Genomic DNA, 19,683 nt, shown 5'->3' on the forward strand with positions numbered 1-19,683 from the left:
TGTAGTAATATGATTTTAAAATATGTATTCACAGCAGAAAATCCTTATAAATGAATCACTCATTGTCTTTGCAGTGTAAAATATAAGCAAAGGCCGTTTGGAGAGCGTAATCACCCTTTGCCTGACACCAACCTTGCAGCAGCTGTTTCAGGCTCCAATAACAGTAATGTAGAAATAATCAGTCAGCAATGTTCTTGTTTGCTTTTATTACACAAAAAATATAACAGTAGTCTAAATTTGAGTCTGTTTAATAACCAGCTACACACTCTACATGGCAGCTTTAATGTCAGCTGTGAAAACATGCAGTGGATGGAACAACAAATACAGGAGTATTATTTTATCAGAGAAACGGTGTTTACAATTAATCTAGGGTTAACTTGATTCTTTTTGTATTTTATTTTTGCTTGTGTGTAATATGTAGGCTATCATTTCTTTATAACATTGGTTTGCTAACTTTTTATTGATTTTTAATTTTAATGTTGTTTTAAATGTAATTATCTAATGTTTGGATGCATTCTAAATGCAAAAAAATAAAAAATGCTGACAATATCAAGGCATGCGGATAATCTATGGGGGGGCTTTCTTGTTGTCACACATGAGGCTCTACTGCTTTTCACTGGAACATGCTTTCCTAAAAAAATAACACGATGGTCCACTATATAATATATTATATATCAAGCACATTCACCTGGCTTTCAAGCAATGCATAAAAAGCCATGATGTTGCTTTTTGCATCCCCGAAAACTGACAGGCTTTTCTTTGTTTTCTTGCACATCCGTCCTTCTGATATCCAACCATGGTGGCGACAGAGAGCTGCAAACACGAGATTCTCTCTCTCTGTCCCTCTCCCTCTCTCTCTCTCACCTCCAATGCAACATCCCGTTATCTGAGAGAGAAAGGGAGAGAGAGAGAGAGAGAGGGTTGATCCAGCACACTGGCTCTCTGTTTTCACCCACAACTCCTCAGAGCAGGAGCCGGTCCTACTTCATGCCATCGAGACAGATATTCTGAAGAGGCAGGATCTATTGGAACAAAACGGAATTATTAACATATTCACTACAAAGACAGTGAAAAGGGTGGTTATAATTAGCTTCTCTGTGGTTTTTGGATACTGCTTCCTGCTTCTTCGCCTTGTTGCTCTGTAGAGCTCTCATTGTGGAGTGAGGATCGCCTCCTTTTGTGTTGCTCTGCAGTTGTTTACTCGCACTCCAACTTCTGCCTCCTGTTTCCCCTAAATAGGAGGTTTCATTTCTGTTTTTCTGGTTTCTGACTTAACGGAATGAATGACAAAAACAAAGGAGGTTGATGTCAATAACTCTGCGACTCCCTTCTTCTTCGCCTCGCCCAAGGAACGGAGACTCCATCTCCGGCAGAAGATGGAAAGCGGAGGCGGGACGGAGGGCTCGCAGCACGCGGTGGCCGGTATGGAGCAGCCTGAATCCGCGGAGCTCTCTGCGACGCCGTCCAGCCAGCCTCAGGGCGGGAAGAAGAAGGTTAACCGGGCTCCATCCCCGGCCAGACCGAAGGATGTAGCCGGGTGGTCCCTCACGAAGATCCGCGGAGGGATAGGGACCCCGACTCTAAGCGTAAAGCCGGGCGCCATCCACCTGGGTAGCCGCATTTCCAGGCGGAGCCCCGTGGGGAGCATTTCAGGGAAGGACAGTAAAGCAGAGAAAAAACTATCGAGCAAATCCTCCACCTCCTCGGGCGCTTTGTCCAAGTCCTCGGTGGCGAAAGGGGCCAAGAGCGCCGGAGGGAGGAGGAAGGTGTCCGACGCCAGCATTGGATCAGACGACTTATCCAAGGATTCTGGCTGCGCCACTGGGAAACTGTCCCCAACCGACAGCAGCTCCGAGCTATCAGACTGTGCCTCGGAGGAAAACAAGCTCTCTACGGATGCTGTTAGCAGTGATGCAGAATCCAGGAGCAGCCGGGGTGGAGGGCAGGATGGAGACAAGCCGCTCAGGGATGGTGTGTTGGCGGACAGAGCGAGCCTACAAGCCGCCTGTAAGACCTTTTCATCCAATGCGGAGAAGGACTGCAAGGACCGGCTCTCCGTGGCTGTGGAAACAGGAGAAGGGAGCATTTCCCCTGGAGAAGAGCGCTCGGTCACCTCGTTTGACAGCAGGGTGCCAGCCAGTACATCCCTGGCTTTCTCAGACCTCACAGAGGAGTTTATGGACGGCATGCACGAGGAGTTTGTCCGGGAGATAGAAGAGTTAAGATCTGAGAATGATTACCTCAAAGTAAGTCCACTGTCGTGTCGTTTGTAATTACGATTTCTTGAAAGTTACCTTCTTGATTGCACCCCAGGCTGTCCAGCCTTAAATAGACAAATTATATAGTTTTATTAATTCCAACTAGATGCATGCCAATAATCCTCCCTCAGTTTCAGGCTGTATAGATTATGTGCACTCTTACTGGTTCAAAAGGCATCTTAAGATACTTTAAGTCGCCATCAAAATCAACTTATACATGGATGATGATGATGATGTTATGAGTCGTTTGCATCTCAGCAGCAAATGAGCAAAACATGCCTTGTTGTCTCAGTATGGCTGTTTTCAAATGGGATGTCATAGAGGAAATAACATTGCAAAGTTAAAGATGTCATGTGAATGCAGTGTTTTCAGCTGTCTTTCTCTGAGTACATGTGATGGAGTTGAGGATGTTTTTACAGCCTGAAGGGTTGTCAGTCCCTAAAGCCTGCAGTGGAATCTGCCCTTTTCTACCTTTGTGCAAATATTTGCTCAGCAGTGGTTTAACCCTGTAGGCCTAATTTTACATGTGTTCCTTTGTTAAAAAAATGTTATCCTGAATAATAAGGAAAACGTTTGATTCTGATTCTGAATGCCAAATGTCTGTGCATTTGTATGTTAGGTTTAATTATTATGTATTCTGAAAAACAGCCCAATGGTAGCATCATTTACCCACTTGATTAATGTTGTTGTTTTATTCACGTCAGCATTCAGAACAGTGCCTCATCACAAATACCCAGACTCATATTCAGAGTGCAGGTCATCTGATTCCTGACACTAAAGGCATCTCACCGCTCTCACACCCGCAGACAATGAGATGTAAAATACACAGATCCAGCAGCCAAGCAGATCCTTTCTGCCTCGAGAGTGATTGATGACTAGGATTGATTACGTGAGCACGTCCCTAAGCACTAACTGGCAGTTACCAGACAAGCCAATAATTATCAGGGATTGATTGAGGGGGGTGGGATGATTGATCAGAGGCACAAAAAGGAAGACCCCCTTGTATTTTAGACAGAGGGTATACTCTATGGCTGTGGTGACTTTGGATTTTAGTTGGTCCTCGATGGGTTCTCACAGGTGAACGTTCTTTTTTGTATACAGAAACAGATTTGTTTACATTGACATCTTTATCAGCATACCTCAAGTAAACACCAACCTTGATACCTTGTGTCTAAAACATTTGGATTCATGCTTGTTATAATGTAACTTGCCTTGTTATTAGTTTTATTTTGAAAAACTACTTCAAATTATTACTTTATAATGGGTGTCGCTTTGGTTGAGGTTGACATTTATTTTGCTGGTAAAGAAGTTAATTTTAATTTTCTAATATTCATTTAATCATTTAACATAAATAGTCTCTTAATTTATGAGCTTGAACTGCTTTTCTTTGTTTTTAAAATTGTTCAGATGTTTGACTTTTAATATTTTTTTGGATACATTAGAAGATACGTCATTCATGGAAGCTCATGAGTTAAAACGATAGCAACAGGGAAGACAGTTCCTGCTCCCTTATTCCTCTCTTTCTGATGATTGGGATGCCACCTCCTGAGGATCCTACAGCCAGCAGTGCAGGATGAAAGTCAAGAGGAGAATCAATTAACTGAATCACCTCCAGCATCAGCTGTTAATGCATCTCATCCTGTAATGCCGTGCTCACTAGGTTTTTCAGTTAAATCATAAAAAACCCTTCATTTAAAGTGTAATCAGGATTCCAGTATCGGTGCACATCTGCAGCTGTTTGTATGTGTGTCTATTGTATGTTGAGAAACAGCCTGAATATATAGGGCACCATCACACCAGAGCTACCTTATTGGACCACCCCAAAGCCTCATGGGAGGCCTCGCAGTGAAGTGAGACTGCTTGTGTCTGTTGTTGCAGCTGTGAAGAACACCTGCTCAGTTATCGAGATCAAAACAACATGTGTGTCTCCATGATTTATTTCGAGATTCAGCTTATGATTTGCACACTCCAATCTCCTCTCTTTGTCGTGCATGTTTCTACCGTATGACGACTGTGTATTTTTAACTGTTCTAATCCCGTTGAGTATATCACAATTATTATTCTTTACTACCTAATCACAGATCATAATTATTGTTTAGTGACAGGCAATCAAGAGTTTACTGTCGTCTCAATGCTCACAGTCATCCCTACCATCCACACACCGTTCTGACATAGCTCTAACTCAGCAGAAACCTTCACAAAGAAGCCATTCTTCAGGTCTACATGATAAACAACATGTAGGTCTTCACTACTGGCATCATGTTACAGCTGAAGCTCACACAGTCACAGAGACAGAGCCTTCTGGGTCCATCAGGAATGTGCGTCCTGTGACTGTCATTTAAGCAGTTTAGCATGTGAGGACGCTCAGTCAACTGAGAAGTCCTTCAGCCATACAGTATACTCACTACTGTCAAAATGTTCTTACTCTGTAAACTTTGACTGCATTTCGAATTATAACATTAACATTACCATATAAGGAAGAATTTATTAAATGATCTTTATCAGTCTTCTTTTCAGGATGTTTTTTTTTCTCTTAAAAGATGATGTTCTGAAAGAAGATCATTTCTGAAGATTCAAGGTAGAAAAATTATGCCAATTCAGAAAACAACTGCAGTTCTGCGAATGTCCACTTGAGGCTTGCTCCAAAAGACCTGAAAGTCCCATACACAATCATATTAAAAGGCATTTATTTTACTGCAGAAATAGACAACTTTACAGTCTGGTGCAAACTAGTAGGTCATGTCTTTATTGGCAAAAACTGTATTGGGGGGGAATTTCTTTAGAATTCATCTAATCTGATGATAACAGGACGTGGACTCTTTGCCTGTTACTCGGACAAGAAGCTTGAAAAGTCAGGATTTTTAACATGGAGAATGCAATCATTGGGCTTCAAATCTGCACTTAAGAAACGATTAGATGACATGACTGAGAATACGTCCATCTGTTTTAGCTACATATACCTTGGAACACAAGGTATATGTTGTCTTTCTCCCAAAGAAAAACATACACCAACCACTAAGCTGTAGAGATAGTATTTATTCAACAAAGAGAATCTCAGAGTATTGGAGAACTTCTATAGCATATGATTGGTCTATAGCTCTAAAACATGATATGCTACAAAGCTTACAGTCCTCTAGTAGTGAGAACTGTTATCACAGCAGATGTGCCTCAGCTCTAATTTCTAACATTAACCTTTCTGGCTCATGAAACACAGACATCTGATTGGTTGATTTTACTCTCCTGACTGTCTGGTTTTCACAAAACAGAAACTAACTGAATCACCGCCTTTAGTTAGCTGTGATAAGCAGGTCAGTGGTACAAATCTCTCTCTCTGTCTCTCACAACATTCATTTTGTGATTCCCTCGTTCTGTGTCCTCAAGTCCTCGCTCCCTACTGTCGTGTTGTATGTCCCTCCCTGTCTACATTTTCCTCATGCTCTGTTTTTTCCATCCTTGTTTTGTCCATCCTTTCCCCAACCCCTTTCCTTACTTTTCATTCCCTTTCAGCTTTCTCTCTCCTCTCCCCTCCTTTCCTCTCCTCTGCCTTGTTTTCTGTCCTTGAGTTTCATGTCATTCTCTACCTTTACCTCTCATGACCTGTTGAGAATTTTCTTTCCTTTTTTCTTTTCTTCTGTTCTTTTGTTTCTGTCTTGTGCCTTCTTCCTTCTTTTTTTCCCCTCTGTATTGCAGAAATGTAACTGAGCGGTCAGTGTTGTCGTGCAGACTTCTTTTTGCTGCAGTCTATTTTAACTTGATCAACAAATCTCTTCCACGAGATTACACACACACACACACACACACACACACACACACAAACACAGATTTTGCTCAATGCAAGACAACATTCATTAGCTTAATTGTGAACAAATTCCCCGCAGTTTGTTAATAACTTGTTTATTCTAGCAGCACAGTCACACCCTTCCCACTTACTCTCATAACCTTTCATGCTGTCTTTTTCCACACACGCACTCACATATTCCCAGAGCTCATTGTTGCTACTCTTCAAGCTATGCAGATGCTGACCCACATTCGGCACTGTAGTAAATTATGACAGCACTTCTACTACTACTACTATCCCAGCAGCTCTGACTCCCTTTGCCTAACACGCTCACTCATTCTGCATTCGCACAAAGACTTTCGCCGATGCAGACATTACACACTGTTGGAAGAACATCATTGTGTAACACCCGACTTACTCTTTCACGGAGCCCATGAAGCCCAGCGACCCAGATTTCTTAATGTGGGGTGTGGTTCATGTCAGTGCAGAAACACAGGCTAAAACAAGAGCTGCACCTTAAGTTACTTTCAGAGGGATGATGCAAAGGAGGCGTTCAGGCTGAAATGAATCATGCATGTAACACACACATGTTCTGGATTTTTCTTTTGAGTATTTAAAATTTCTGAGAAGTATTTTAAAAAATATATTTTTTACATCTGCTTATTGAAAGTGAAGGAATTTGCTGTCCTTTGCTTTGAATCCCCTCGTGGGACTGTTGATGGTCTTCTCCTTTGACCCTCCTCTACCCCTCCTCCTCGTTGTGAGGGAGATAAAAGAATCAATACAGTGTCCTCGTGCAATACTCAGTTCACCATTTTGCTACTTACATGTAGATCTCTATTTCTGATGACCCCTTTTATCTGACATGAGAGAATATTACATTACAGTTCATTTTCAGAGGACACTAATTGTTGTAATGGTGATCCCCATAATGAGGATGATGGAGAAGTAGATGACAGTGAGCAGTGATTTATTGAATTGATAACAATGGGTACAAGGTTAATGGAGGACAGTTTTTTTATGATAATTGTCTTGCATTTTTGATGAAGCTACTAAAGCTTTAATGATTCCTGTTAAACATTAAAGTTCCCTAATGACCCCCACATGTGCACATGATGTTGTCTGCACTACGAGTTACAGTTTAAGATGCTGAGCTCGAAGTCACAACAGCGTTTCCAATAATAAAAGATGCACTCACAGTCTGTCTCTTTTCTTCATTGTGTCCAGGATGAGATGGAGGAGCTGAGGTCTGAGATGCTGGAGATGAGAGACATGTACATGGAAGACGACGTTTACCAGCTACAGGAACTTCGACAACAGCTAGAGCAGGTATGGATGTGGGTGTGCAGACTGAAGAAGTTAAACTCTCTCATTCAGTCTGTGATTTGATTGTCTGGGACATATTGGATCGGAACATTTAAGTTACATTACCGGATAGAGATCACATTTTTTTAAACAGGCAAGAGAGATCCTCATGGCAAAGTAAAGTTTGGTGCATCATCGACAGCTCAATTTGAATGTTTAATACAAAACAACCTTGCTCCACTATTTATTTTGTTTCTATACTTTATTTTTTGACTACAGTGTTTAATGGCTGGTGCAAGACTTTTTTTCTTAAAAGGCATAAAAAAGTAAAACCTCATGTATTCACTCTGCTTCACTGTCACAGGCAAATAAGACCTGCCGCATCCTGCAATACCGGCTAAGGAAGGCAGAGCGGCGCTCTCTCCGTGTTGCTCAAACAGGACAGGTCGATGGAGAACTAATTCGAACACTGGAGCAAGACGTCAAAGTAAGTGTATTTGATTGAGACTGATTAAAGACACAAAATGGAATAGAAGAAAGCCATATACCTGATGTTAAAGCTTAGTAAAGCTTTTGGGGTAGTGTCTCTATGTTTAAACACTTTCAAACACAAGATTCACTAGAATAAAAACTTAGTTTTGCAAGTCTTCTTCACAAAAATCTACCTCAGCCAAAACATATTCTTTAAAGTCCGCGGAAACGTGGCTTCTCCTACCTCCTCCTGTTAGCAGTCACAATAGCCGCATGTAACGCTCATTTCCTAGCCCCCCCTTTTTGAAAATGGGTTTGTGACATCACAAACCCATGACACCACTGATACAAGCCCACTGGCATGTTGTAGCATGCACATGCTCCCCTCCACTGACTGTAGCATTCCCAATATAGTAAAAGGGGCAGGACATATCCGAGAACAAAGCCGAAAACAGACACTTTTCCAACATTTGCAATTGTGAACATTTTTCAGTAGGCACGTACAATAGATATATAGACCCCAAAAAGAGTATAATATGGGGTCTTTAACTTTTGACATCTGATCCGTTAAGTCACAGTTGTTTTTAGTCTGACTTTGATGAAATAAATATCTGAGTTAATCAAACTGAGAAAGCAGATTTTTTTAGTTCCTGTGTGTGATCATAATATCCTAACACTTCTACCAGTTGTCTGAGCTAGAGAGTTTTCCTAATGTATAGGTTATGGCATGACCAGATTAGCGTTAAAACCAGCAGATTAAAAGTGAATCACAGTATCTCGAGATTTAAGGACCTTGCCTGGTTGTTGATACATGAATGTTGTTTATGTATTTTTAGACACAGTTCTTCTGACCCACTTTCTTCACACTTTAGAAGTCATGCGAACATGGTCAGGTCACGTCTCCTCTTGTTAAAGGAAAACCCATGTTATAATGACTATTCACTAATAGTTGCACTGTGTGCCACATTAGGACTCTCAATCGACCAAGGGTGTTAAACCACACAAATAATAGTAGCCCAACTGCAAACACAGAAAACCCCAAAAACCAGTTTAGGTATAAAGATAGCACTCTCTTTTACAAGTGTCCTTCACTCTATAGATACACATACATAGTCATTCCAGTCATTTCAAGGGCTGATATATACAAATGCTTGCTGCAGACTACAGCTTCTATGGCTGTTTTCTGTCACATTGACCCCAGGCCATGGACACACTCTGTCAAATTCACAACAGTCCTCCAACATTTTCCATGTCATAGAGGATACAATGGGGTCTTTATATCCTCTAAATGAGAGACAGAGAGAGAGAGAGAGGGTGTGAGTGTAGGAGAGAGAGACTGTGATGTCACTCTTTGGACTTTCTGCCGGCTGTTGCTGTCCGTCTCTCTTCGTCTGTCTCACCATCTGGATGTTTTGGAAGGAAGAAAGGAAGGAAGTAAAGAGAGGATAGGAAGAGCGTTCATCCTGTGTTGCTGAGTGTGAGTGTTGAGTGTGTTCGGGAGGAAGGGGGGGTTGGTCACTGTTTGAAAATTCAAATCAGCCAATCATGGATGAGGCTGGGAGGAAAGACGTTTGGAGTGTATTTCATAAATCAATAAAAACACAGAGACACATTGGGATAAAAAGTGGATGAGTGGGGTCAGCAATAACGTAAGAAAAAACAGAAAGACAAAGCTGGAGTTTGTAGCTGAGAATTATAAACAGGATTTGGAAAAATTACACACTGCAGGGAGTCAAACCTCTCTCACAACATCTGGCTGATTGTGTCTTTTTGCCACTGGGGCCACAGACTGAGACGGCAGGTCAAGTTACACCATGATGAGTATGTGCTTCTGTGTGCATGAATGCATTAATTCCATGCTCAGCTTCTCTTTTGCAAGCCTCTCACAGTCACTCCTTTGTTTATACTGATGGCTTTATCTTTAGCTTATAAAAACAAGACACTCACTCCTGCCTCTGTGACTCATCACTTATTCATCTCTGCTGGAAAAGCCCTTTAAGTTGATTAAAGTGTGAATACTTAAAGTAGAACTACAAAAAGCCCCCAAATTCCCAAACAAATTAGGAAAGTTTCCAGTGAAAAAATAATTTGAGTTGAGAAAATGCTGAAGTGTGTTCCAGCATCCCAGAGTCAACATACACCTACTCCCTGAATCCACAGTCTTAACACAACAAGAAGATCCTGGTTATTCTATGTTCTCTGCCATAATTAGCTAACAGCAAGCTAGCTGCCAACAACAAGCTAACAATATGGAAACTACCAACCCATAACAGCCAAATATTCATCCTGAACTACATTACCCAAGCAAGCAAAGTGTAGCATTGCCATATAACCACATAACATGAAACAAGCTCACTTGTTAACAGCATGAAGTGATTCTATACTTACATACAATAACATTCAGCTGAAATGCTAATTTTGCTCAATAATGCTAACACAATATTTAGTTAATTAGCTCTCTTTCCAGGTTTTCTGCTTTACTTTTGAGTACAGATTGAAAGAAACATAACGTAGTCTAATTGTTTAGGTTTATTTGAAAGACAAAGACAGTTACACCAGCTGTGTCAAAAGACTCCAAGGCTTGTGTAAATGAGTTGGAGTTACAGTATGAGATAATTCTGATCTGATAAAGAATATGTTTCTAAAATTATTTAAAAAAAATGTACAGGTAAAGAAAAATCTATCTTTGTTCTAACTTGTCACATATCGCTGATAATTTGTGGTATGTGATTACAAGTAGACACTTTTTTTTAATGAAGGTGCTAAAATAGGGGGTTCAGCTTCAATGGCTAAACCAAGAATCATAGCATCTGCAGGGATCTGTTTGCAAAGTGTGGCTAATGTTAGCAGTGCTGGAAATGCCAGCTTTCTGTCCTCTTTGCAAGTCCATATCTGTGCTGGTTACTAATACTCTAGTCCAGTAGTTAAATACAAATTTAACCGGAGTACAACTATATCTCATTATTCTATATCATTATACTGCTCCTACAATGCTGTCCACTCACTGTGCTTGTTCACATCTCAGTACAAGGGAATTATGGAAGTGTTGTAATAGATGTTAACCAAAGTTACAGCCTGGGCGCTTGGCTGCACAGCTTATAGCCAATACAAAAAAATGTTAAAACAATATGTCTAACTGTCTGGAAATGTTTGGGCTGACTCGTAACGGTATTAATTGGAATAATATAGTCAACCAAATGTGCATATCCCTAATAAGCACTGACTGAAGCCTCCCATGTGTGTTTAATCTGACTTTCATGACTGCAGTGAAGCTTGATCCAAAAATAGAAAGAAACATTTTTTGTGTTGAGAATACTCAGAAATAATATAAATGCCACAAGTTACTGTTGTTTAACCTGCTGTAAAATAAGTAGGCCTTATTTTTCCCTTTTTACTTTTTTTGTAATTATCAAACATTCTTCTGTGAGTTCTGCACTTAGGTCCATTTTCTTTTTATCGTAACCTTTTGAGAAAAAGAACTGACACAGAAGAAGCACTGAGACTAAATAGACACAGCTGTAATCAGACACAGGTGAGGCTAACAACACAGGTGAAGACAATCGGGGCAATCAATAAAGAGCGAACGCAGACAGGGAGGGAGTAAGACAAGACAAGAAACACTGGGGACAAAAAAATCACAAATAAAACAGAAAACACGACAGACTGGTGTCAGACATAAAACAGTACAAGGGACAAGGGAAAGGGAAACAGGTTAAAAAACAGATGCCATGAAAAGTATATCAATATATCAATAAAAAAAGGAAGCACTGAAGACTATACACGTCACACACACACACACACACACACACACACACACACACACACACACACACACACACACACACACACACACACACACACACACACACACACACACACACACACAGAAAAAAGAGAAGCACAAGGTTAGAAATGGAAGATAAAAAGATACAGAGGCCAGGAATTGACAACAAAGCAAGGAATAACCCAATTAAACACATTTAAATGATGCTGTATATTTTGTGTGTATATATTATGTGCTTTGCAGTTTAGATACGTTAACTGTTTTTTTTTTTTTTAAATTCTAAGATAAACTTGAGTTTTAAACTTGACTAAATGTCAGGCTGCACAATAAATGACAATGAACTGGCTTTTTAATTGTAAAAGAAAGTGAGTCAGCATGCCTGTTAACAGTTTCATTATGTCCCATAGTTTTTTCTCACTGTTGGACAGGATGTTGATTGATAGTTTTCTTCCATGATTCAACTTGACCTTGACTTACTGAGCTCTGAGCTGCTTTACAAATAAATTGGCTTAGCTACTATTCAGGCCCTGATTTGATGACTCACCGGCATGCAAATGTACAAAACGGGCAAATACACACACGCACACTCACTGAGACTTACACTGACAAGCTTGAACTCATTCACACTCTATTTGCCCTCGCACAAACTGTGTCAGTCCCTCATCCTGATCTCTATCTGTCTTTCTTTTCATTTGAGCTTTAATTCTCACTGAAGAAGAATCTGGGGGCTGATGAGGGTGATAAACAGATGTTTAAAACATTGAATAAGAAGTGTGTGTTTGTCACATGAAAATTTGGGGACAAAAGTACTTATGTTCATCACATGCTCTACTTTTTTTGTTAAAGACATCTCGTGTTTGTGTGTGTGTGTGTGTGTTTGTCTGTGACAACTGGCATGTGACTCTGCAAGTGTGTGTGGTGTGTGTGTGTGTGTGTGTGTGTGTGTGTGTGTGTGTGTGTGTGTGTGTGTGTGTAGGGTTTGAAATCGGCCTAATGCTGTCAGAATCTCCATGAGAATATCTGACATCATTTCCTGTCCTACTCACACACTGCTCTCATTCCCACAGGCTGTGTACATCTGGACACACACACACACACACACACACACACACACACACACACACACACACACACAGGAAATACTTGTTTAGATTCCCATGCTGTCGACACAGCAGTTATACTTTTGTTACAAAGGGTCGACTATTAAGTAGCCAGCAATGCCAATGTTATCAAACCCCCCCCCAAAAAAAAATAAAAAAATGTCTGCTGAAATCCTTCATGAAAATAGTTACACATGACTTCTTTATCTGTGTAACTTTAGGACCAAGAGTGATTCAGGATGTGTTTAGCATTACTTATTACACAGACTGGTAACAGTGTGAACATTGACGTCTCCATCTGTTCTCTTAAAGACCTAAAAAGGAGAGGACCTGAGAACGCTACACTGTTAACCATGACAGCTTTATGTTATGTGTTATACTGAAGCACATGGCAACAAAAACAAGCTTGTACTATTGGTAATGTAAATAATTAATATACTGTACATCTAGTTATTTCACGTATTTCAATGTTTGTAAAACCAGTCATATAATAATTCTTTCCTTTCCTTTCAGCACCCATATGATGTATTCAAATCATACACTATACTTTAAGATGGAACGAGCCACAGCTGCATGGGAGTGAAGCCAAAAAATATTTAGAGCTCCCTCTTCTGTGTGTCGAAAGTATAGATCGTAAACCTGCCTCCTTCATGTTAACAGATGGGACATGGGTCAAACTATATAATCAAAATGAACATCAACCAAATTAATGTTAAACCACAAATTTTACATTCAAATGGCAAAATGTCCTCACGTTCAAGGTCTTGAACTCAAACTCTGGTCCCCACAATACAGAAGCACAAGAGTACACAATCTCACTACACTAAAATACACAAACATAATTATTTGATTTGAGCTGGGAAGCAGCAGTATCCGGTACATTAATCTGAGCGAGGCCAGCTCCCATCCTTCTCATCATACAGCCCTGCATGAGCCTGAGTAAAGTTTTCCTCTCGCCTCTATCCCTCTTTTTTCAATGACACACACTTGCACCCCCCTGTACTATGTGTCACGCACACATTGTAGGAACAAATTTGTAATATTTCCCCTGATGCATGTGTTGACTGTCTTTACCATTTCAGATCCACTGTTTGTCTTTTCACAGGATTACGCATCTCTTCATTAACAAGTAGAATGAAATATATAGAAAATCAAACATTTCTTCAAGTAACACAATGGTTAGATCAAAGTTTGTCCATGTTTCAAACGTTACTGTCCAAATATATGAAAATGGATAAAGTATCTCTACATGACTCTGGATGAAGTAACTAGAGTGTTAACGTCCCCAAAGTAAATAATAAGCGGGACAAAGCTGCTCTTGTTACACTAAACTCTGTTACTGTAGCATCTTGGCTGCTGTATTGTGCATGCTGCAGTCCAGAACAAGACTAAGCTGAAACCCTTCACAATAATGAAGTTCGCCTCTTGTCTTTAAACTGTGCCACGTTACTGCTGTAGACGGCTAACTGAGCAGGCAAATGTAGTGTTAAACTTGGCTGTTGCTGTTTTCGCATGCTCTCTGCAGCTACTAATACCACTGCCATGGTATCAAGTACTGTATCTACAGTAGTGTGTGTAAGCCTGTGTATGCATGAGTGGACACGTTGACAGATGGGATGATAGTTGGTGATATTGGCGGTGAGATTATATATTTACTACTGCCAAATGACATGCCAAGGATAGTGGGAATTCATCACATCTTTCACCCTTTGTGACTTTGTATTCTCTCTCTCTCTTTCTGTCTCTTTCTATCTTTATCTTAAGTAAGCTGGATCACAGCCTGTACAGAACACTGTCACGTTAGTGGCTCTCTTCTTCACTTTGACTGGATGGTTCACACACACTGGTTTTGTAACTAGTCACAGAGCAGATTACATGTGATGTAACATCCTCTACATGTTTGTCAGAGGGCCGTGGATTAATGTCGAAGGTCAATAGCATCAACACCTTACATCAACATCAGTGCTTATTCTGCGGTACATCTTCCTGTTCATTCTTTTGAGTCGACTTGAGTAAAATATATATTTTTTTTATTCTTTCATTTGACCCATTAACTTTACATTTGTGTATCTTTGAACTGTAAAAGGGTGTTGATTGTGTTACAGGCACGTCTGTTGCATGATTGCTTTAATTTTGTCTGATGAATTTGGCAAGGATTGTCTCATGTGAAACAAAACTTCACAACAGAAATGTTTTTTTAAAAAGGGTGGAACAGTAGAAATGATAAATTTGACATTCAAGTAAAACATGGATACATGAAATAAGCTCAGTCATCAGATTTTTTTTGTCAGATTTTGTTGCTGCAAATTGTTTTTATTTTTCAATATTTAAATTCATTTGTTTGTAGGGAAGCTAGGTTGTAAGTTGTATTCATGATTCTAGGCTATTTAAGAACTATTGGTGTGACTGGGAAAGTTGGTTTTTAAAAATCACTTCTGATCTGTCTGTTAAGCTAAGTTAAAGCTGATCCTGCAGAACTCGCCTCCGATAAAGTTAAAGGTTCAGCTAAACACTACACCGTCGATAATTCTTCAGGGCGCTGCACTTTGTAAGCACATTTTAAAGCTCATTAAAAAAACAATACAGCCGCCTCCAAGGCTGACAGTAAGATCCAGGGAGCTTTCACTTTCAGTGGAGTCATCGTTCCCCAACATGAGGCCACATTCTTTAGTTATTTAATACTCAACATGCTGGATCTGAGCCACAGAAGAGTGTTGAGGTATATGTATATATATATATAAAACAATGTATGATATAACTACATTTAAAAATAATTATTTAACTATAGGCTGAAAGAGCGTCTTTGTCAGGTTTTTTATCAAACTGTTTTTTATTGTCCTACGTAATGATTTTACCACAGTGGGAACACTGCAATATTTGATGGCTAAACCTCAAACATAAAGTCTATGCATCCATAATTTAAATGATGGCACCAAAATGTATCCAACAACAAAAATAGCCATGTTCTTGGGCTATAAATCAGTGTATAAAATACCATGTGAAGTTTTTTTTTTAAATACTTTGAGACAAAAATTAGACTTTAAAAAAAGTGTTTTAAAAAATGTTTGTTTGTGGAGACAGTCAAAGCCAGAGTGGTGTTATATATTCATTTAAAGTAGAATGACGTTTTATTTAATGTTGTCTCCTGCAAGAATGTTCCCATTAGAGCTGACTGAAGCCTTTCACAGGTTTGCATGTGTCCTCCCACACCAAAGGCATTAATGTTTTAGCGAGTGTTTTGAGTTCCTCTGTGATTGCTCATTGGCAAAACAGTAGTTCTCCCTAGAGGCACTGCACTCTAGCTACCCACTTCTCCTCTACAGATCTTATAAACTCTATACTGCAACTCTCTTTATAAAGAAAGTGCACCATAAATAAAGGGAAAGTGCTGGATGTCAGGTTGTCTTTTAGCTTGAATTTAAAATGGATGGAGAAGTTGATGATATATGTTTATTCTAGCCAAGCATAAAAAAATAAATCTCTGTAAGGGTCTTTGATACACTTTTATCATTTAAACTATTACTTATGCATCAAGAATGACTTTGGCTAACAGTTTTCCTCTGCTTTCACCATTTGTGCTAAGCTAAGCTTAAAACAGGACAGCTCTCTGTCGTCAGTAAAGGTAAAATGTATTCAGGAGAAATGCAGTCACACCTCCCCCTTTGTAAAAAAAAATTAAGCAAAAATACCCCGTCATGGGTGCTGTAATGGAAATTTGCACTGGTGTCCAAATACAATCCGACATTTGGTTGCAGAGCTGCACAGGAGCTCACCCGACACACACAGGAGTGGCAAATAAGCTTTCTATCATGACATTTTACCTTTTTGTCTTTATGTATAATCAGGTAACTAATTGAAGAAACAAGGTAATTAAAGAACCTTCTCAGAAAAAAGATAGATTGAAGATAAATCAATCACCAATGGCCATCTGTTAACATGGAAGAGTTGGCGTTTATGACCTCTACTGCAGCCAGTGAGCAAAGGCTAAACATCTTGGCTTCACCACCGGCAAGCAGTTCTGCTGTCCATGTTTATTGCACAGTGAGCGTATGCTTTTGATCAATCAACAGCAATGATAAAAAGTACGACACATAACATAAACAGCTTTAAGTTTTAAAAGAGTTTATGTAGGTTTGAATGGTGCGCTTGTTTTTGCTATAGATGTAGATGTAAAGTCATTTCTGTATGTGCTGTTGGTCTGTGTGGACTTTTGACAAACAGGGTACTTGTTTCAGGAACTGTTTATGAAATAGTGAAAAATTGTAACTTCAATTTGTTTCTAACCCTTATCCTAAAATAGCCTTTTGAGGAAGTTAGGACCGACAGAATGCCACTCTGTTAAGTCAAAACCTGACCACAAAGATAAATACAAGGCCACAAAGAAAATACACACACAGCTGTTGTGTTTCCATAACGGTTATCTCCCCAACGACTTCCCTCCCTGTAGATTTTATCAAAGTGGTTTAACATGCACTATGTATGTGTGTGTGTGTGTGTGTGTGTGTGTGTGTGTTGGCTGGATAACAGGAGGAACAAGAATCTGGTTGTTCAACGCATAGAAACACATCCAAACTCAGCACATAAGAAAGAGATCCATTTAATGACTAACTGCCACTTGTTAAATGGTATTATTGTTTGCCCTGTGGCCAGTGTGTGTTTGTGTGTGTTCATGTGTGCATTGTTTATTATGTGTTTGTGACTAAAGAAACTGCCAAGAAACTCCCTCTGCTCTCCGTTACTCTGGGTTTTCCTTTACTCTCCTGATTCCATGCTGTCTCTGTCAAACGCACACACTTTCTATTAACACACACACACACACCCCCACAGGCACGCACGCACCCACACAATCAGTCACACATACATGTTCAACCCCCGCTCGTGAGCACCCTGACTGAATGCTAATTACACCCTATAGCTCTGTTGCTGGGTAAAACCAAAGCTTCAATGGTGTTACATTCCTTCACGATTCCCTTTAAACATAGAAGCACAATACAGCATTTATGAGGAGTCAAACACCTACAAAGGAGATCGGAAGAGGACGACATTAAAGAAATGGAAGAGGAGAAGTGAAGCATTGAGGACAAACCATTGCATAAACCTGCAATGTAACACATGGGTAACACAATTAGAAGATAAGTGAGTTTTATAGAAGTTCAAGAAGACAAGGGAATCTTTTGAAACATGCATGACAGATAAATCTTAAAACAGATGCACACACACAAACACACACACACTCACGCACACACACACAGATACACCCACAAAATGATCTGAAGCATGAATTGGAGCATGGTGGAGCTCAGGGAACTACTGGTAGGAGTGAGAGTAGGCAGCACAGAGGAGCATTGTGGGACTCAGCTGCATACTGGCATTGGTTCATACAAACACACACACACACACACACACACACACACACACACACAGACACAAAGATGCACAAACACATTGATATCAGGCAAACTGAAACACAGTAAATTTACACAATCACAAATTGTTTCCCTTGAAGTTCTGCAAAGAAGACACCCATTGTGAGTAATGTGAGTTCGTTATGAGGAAACAATCAGACGTTACACACAAACAGAAACTAAGCTGACAGCAACTCACATAGTATTGCACATTTTAAAAGTAGTTATTGAGCTGCTCCTGCCCAATTAGTTGCTGCACACTTCCTCTCTCCCATTCATCCCATTCATTACAATTCTGCAGGGTAACACCTGTTAAACATAATCCAGATGTAAAGTTGATCTTTTTGCATCCAGTATGTACGTGTGAAATATGTGAATTATGTTGTAATCAGTTACCCGATGAAACGTGTGTATATGATCAGTTGTGTGAGGTTAGCCTAACAGCTGCCGCTGTAAGGTACAGAAATCACAGTCATTTTCATCACCAGTTTTGCTGTGCTTTGAATGTGCCAAGCTTGTTTTCATATAATCAAATGAAAGCAGCTTGTTGGCCATTTGTGCAGAGCAGTACAACAATATGTTTGTATGTTTCTCCATTGGTCACCACTCTGTGTATGTTTGAGACGCTTCCATCCTTTTCTCAGTTAAAGCTAAAGTTTTTATCATGTGGGAGTATTTGTGAAAACATAACCTCAACATCACTCAGTGGTCTCAGATTAAACTCAACAATCATGATGACACGTGTGTACATTTATGAGCCAATGAGTGATTGAATAGAATGGGTTAGGGATATCCAGTTACTTGTTAAACATTCACATACTAGCACTTCTGTTGGTCAGCAATTAAGGCCACTTCTTTGTTTTAGCATGAAACTTGCTACAGTTCTGCAGTGTCTCTCCAGAGGTCAAAGGATTGTGCTGCTTCAGACAAAAAAACTCATGCAGTAGTTTGAGTGACTCTGTTAGCCTAATTTTAAATCTGATGATATTAACATGGCAAGCCAACAAAATAGTTTGTTGTGATGGAAAAAAGCTTGTAATTCTGCTTAAAGATTAGCATTACCAGAAACTATTGCATATTGTCAGAAATTGACGGTTTATGGGTCTAAATATTTAGTGTTATTCCGTTGTAATGCTGCCAGGGCTTGATGGAGTCCTGAGGTGAAATTTATGGGTAAACAAGAACCCACAATGTCCATAACCAATGAGAAATAATAAACACACAAATGAATCCTGTTGTGTAATGTTGGCTCTTTATGTTTCCAAATAAAAGCTTTGACTGAAGCATTTCTTCATCAGTCCAACAGATTTTAAACTCAAACATTAACTGTAAAATATTCCTATATTTCTCAGACTCATGCACATAAAGTTCTTTATGCTTCATTAATGTTTAATCAAGTTTCATTTGGTGAAAATGTCAAACAATGATAACTTAAGTAATCCCTAATACGATTTAGATAAAACACACTTTCAAAATTTTGGATATTCAAACATTATAATGGTATTAGTTCCACTAAACCATAAATCCGATATCAGATGACTCTTTGCTCTTGTCTTTCATTTCCTGTAGCGTTGTTATCATT

The 19,683-nt window shown here is 39.6% G+C and overlaps 1 protein-coding gene across 2 annotated transcripts in view; it reads left to right on the forward strand.

Moving 5' to 3' along the window:
* Nucleotides 1-676: 676 nt before the first annotated feature.
* mtcl2 (microtubule crosslinking factor 2) overlaps nt 677-19,683 on the forward strand; it is an 89,230-nt gene continuing 70,223 nt past the window's right edge. For both annotated transcript variants that reach the window (XM_079359089.1, XM_079359090.1), the window contains exons 1-3: nt 677-2,246; nt 7,264-7,365; nt 7,706-7,828. In XM_079359089.1, the coding sequence (XP_079215215.1) occupies nt 1,284-2,246; nt 7,264-7,365; nt 7,706-7,828 (1,188 nt within the window). In that variant the 5' untranslated portion in view covers nt 677-1,283. The remainder of the gene's footprint in view (nt 2,247-7,263; nt 7,366-7,705; nt 7,829-19,683) is intronic.

Source organism: Symphodus melops (genome assembly GCF_947650265.1).
Source record: "Symphodus melops genome assembly, chromosome: 13".
NCBI classification, from domain to species: Eukaryota; Metazoa; Chordata; class Actinopteri; order Labriformes; family Labridae; genus Symphodus; species Symphodus melops.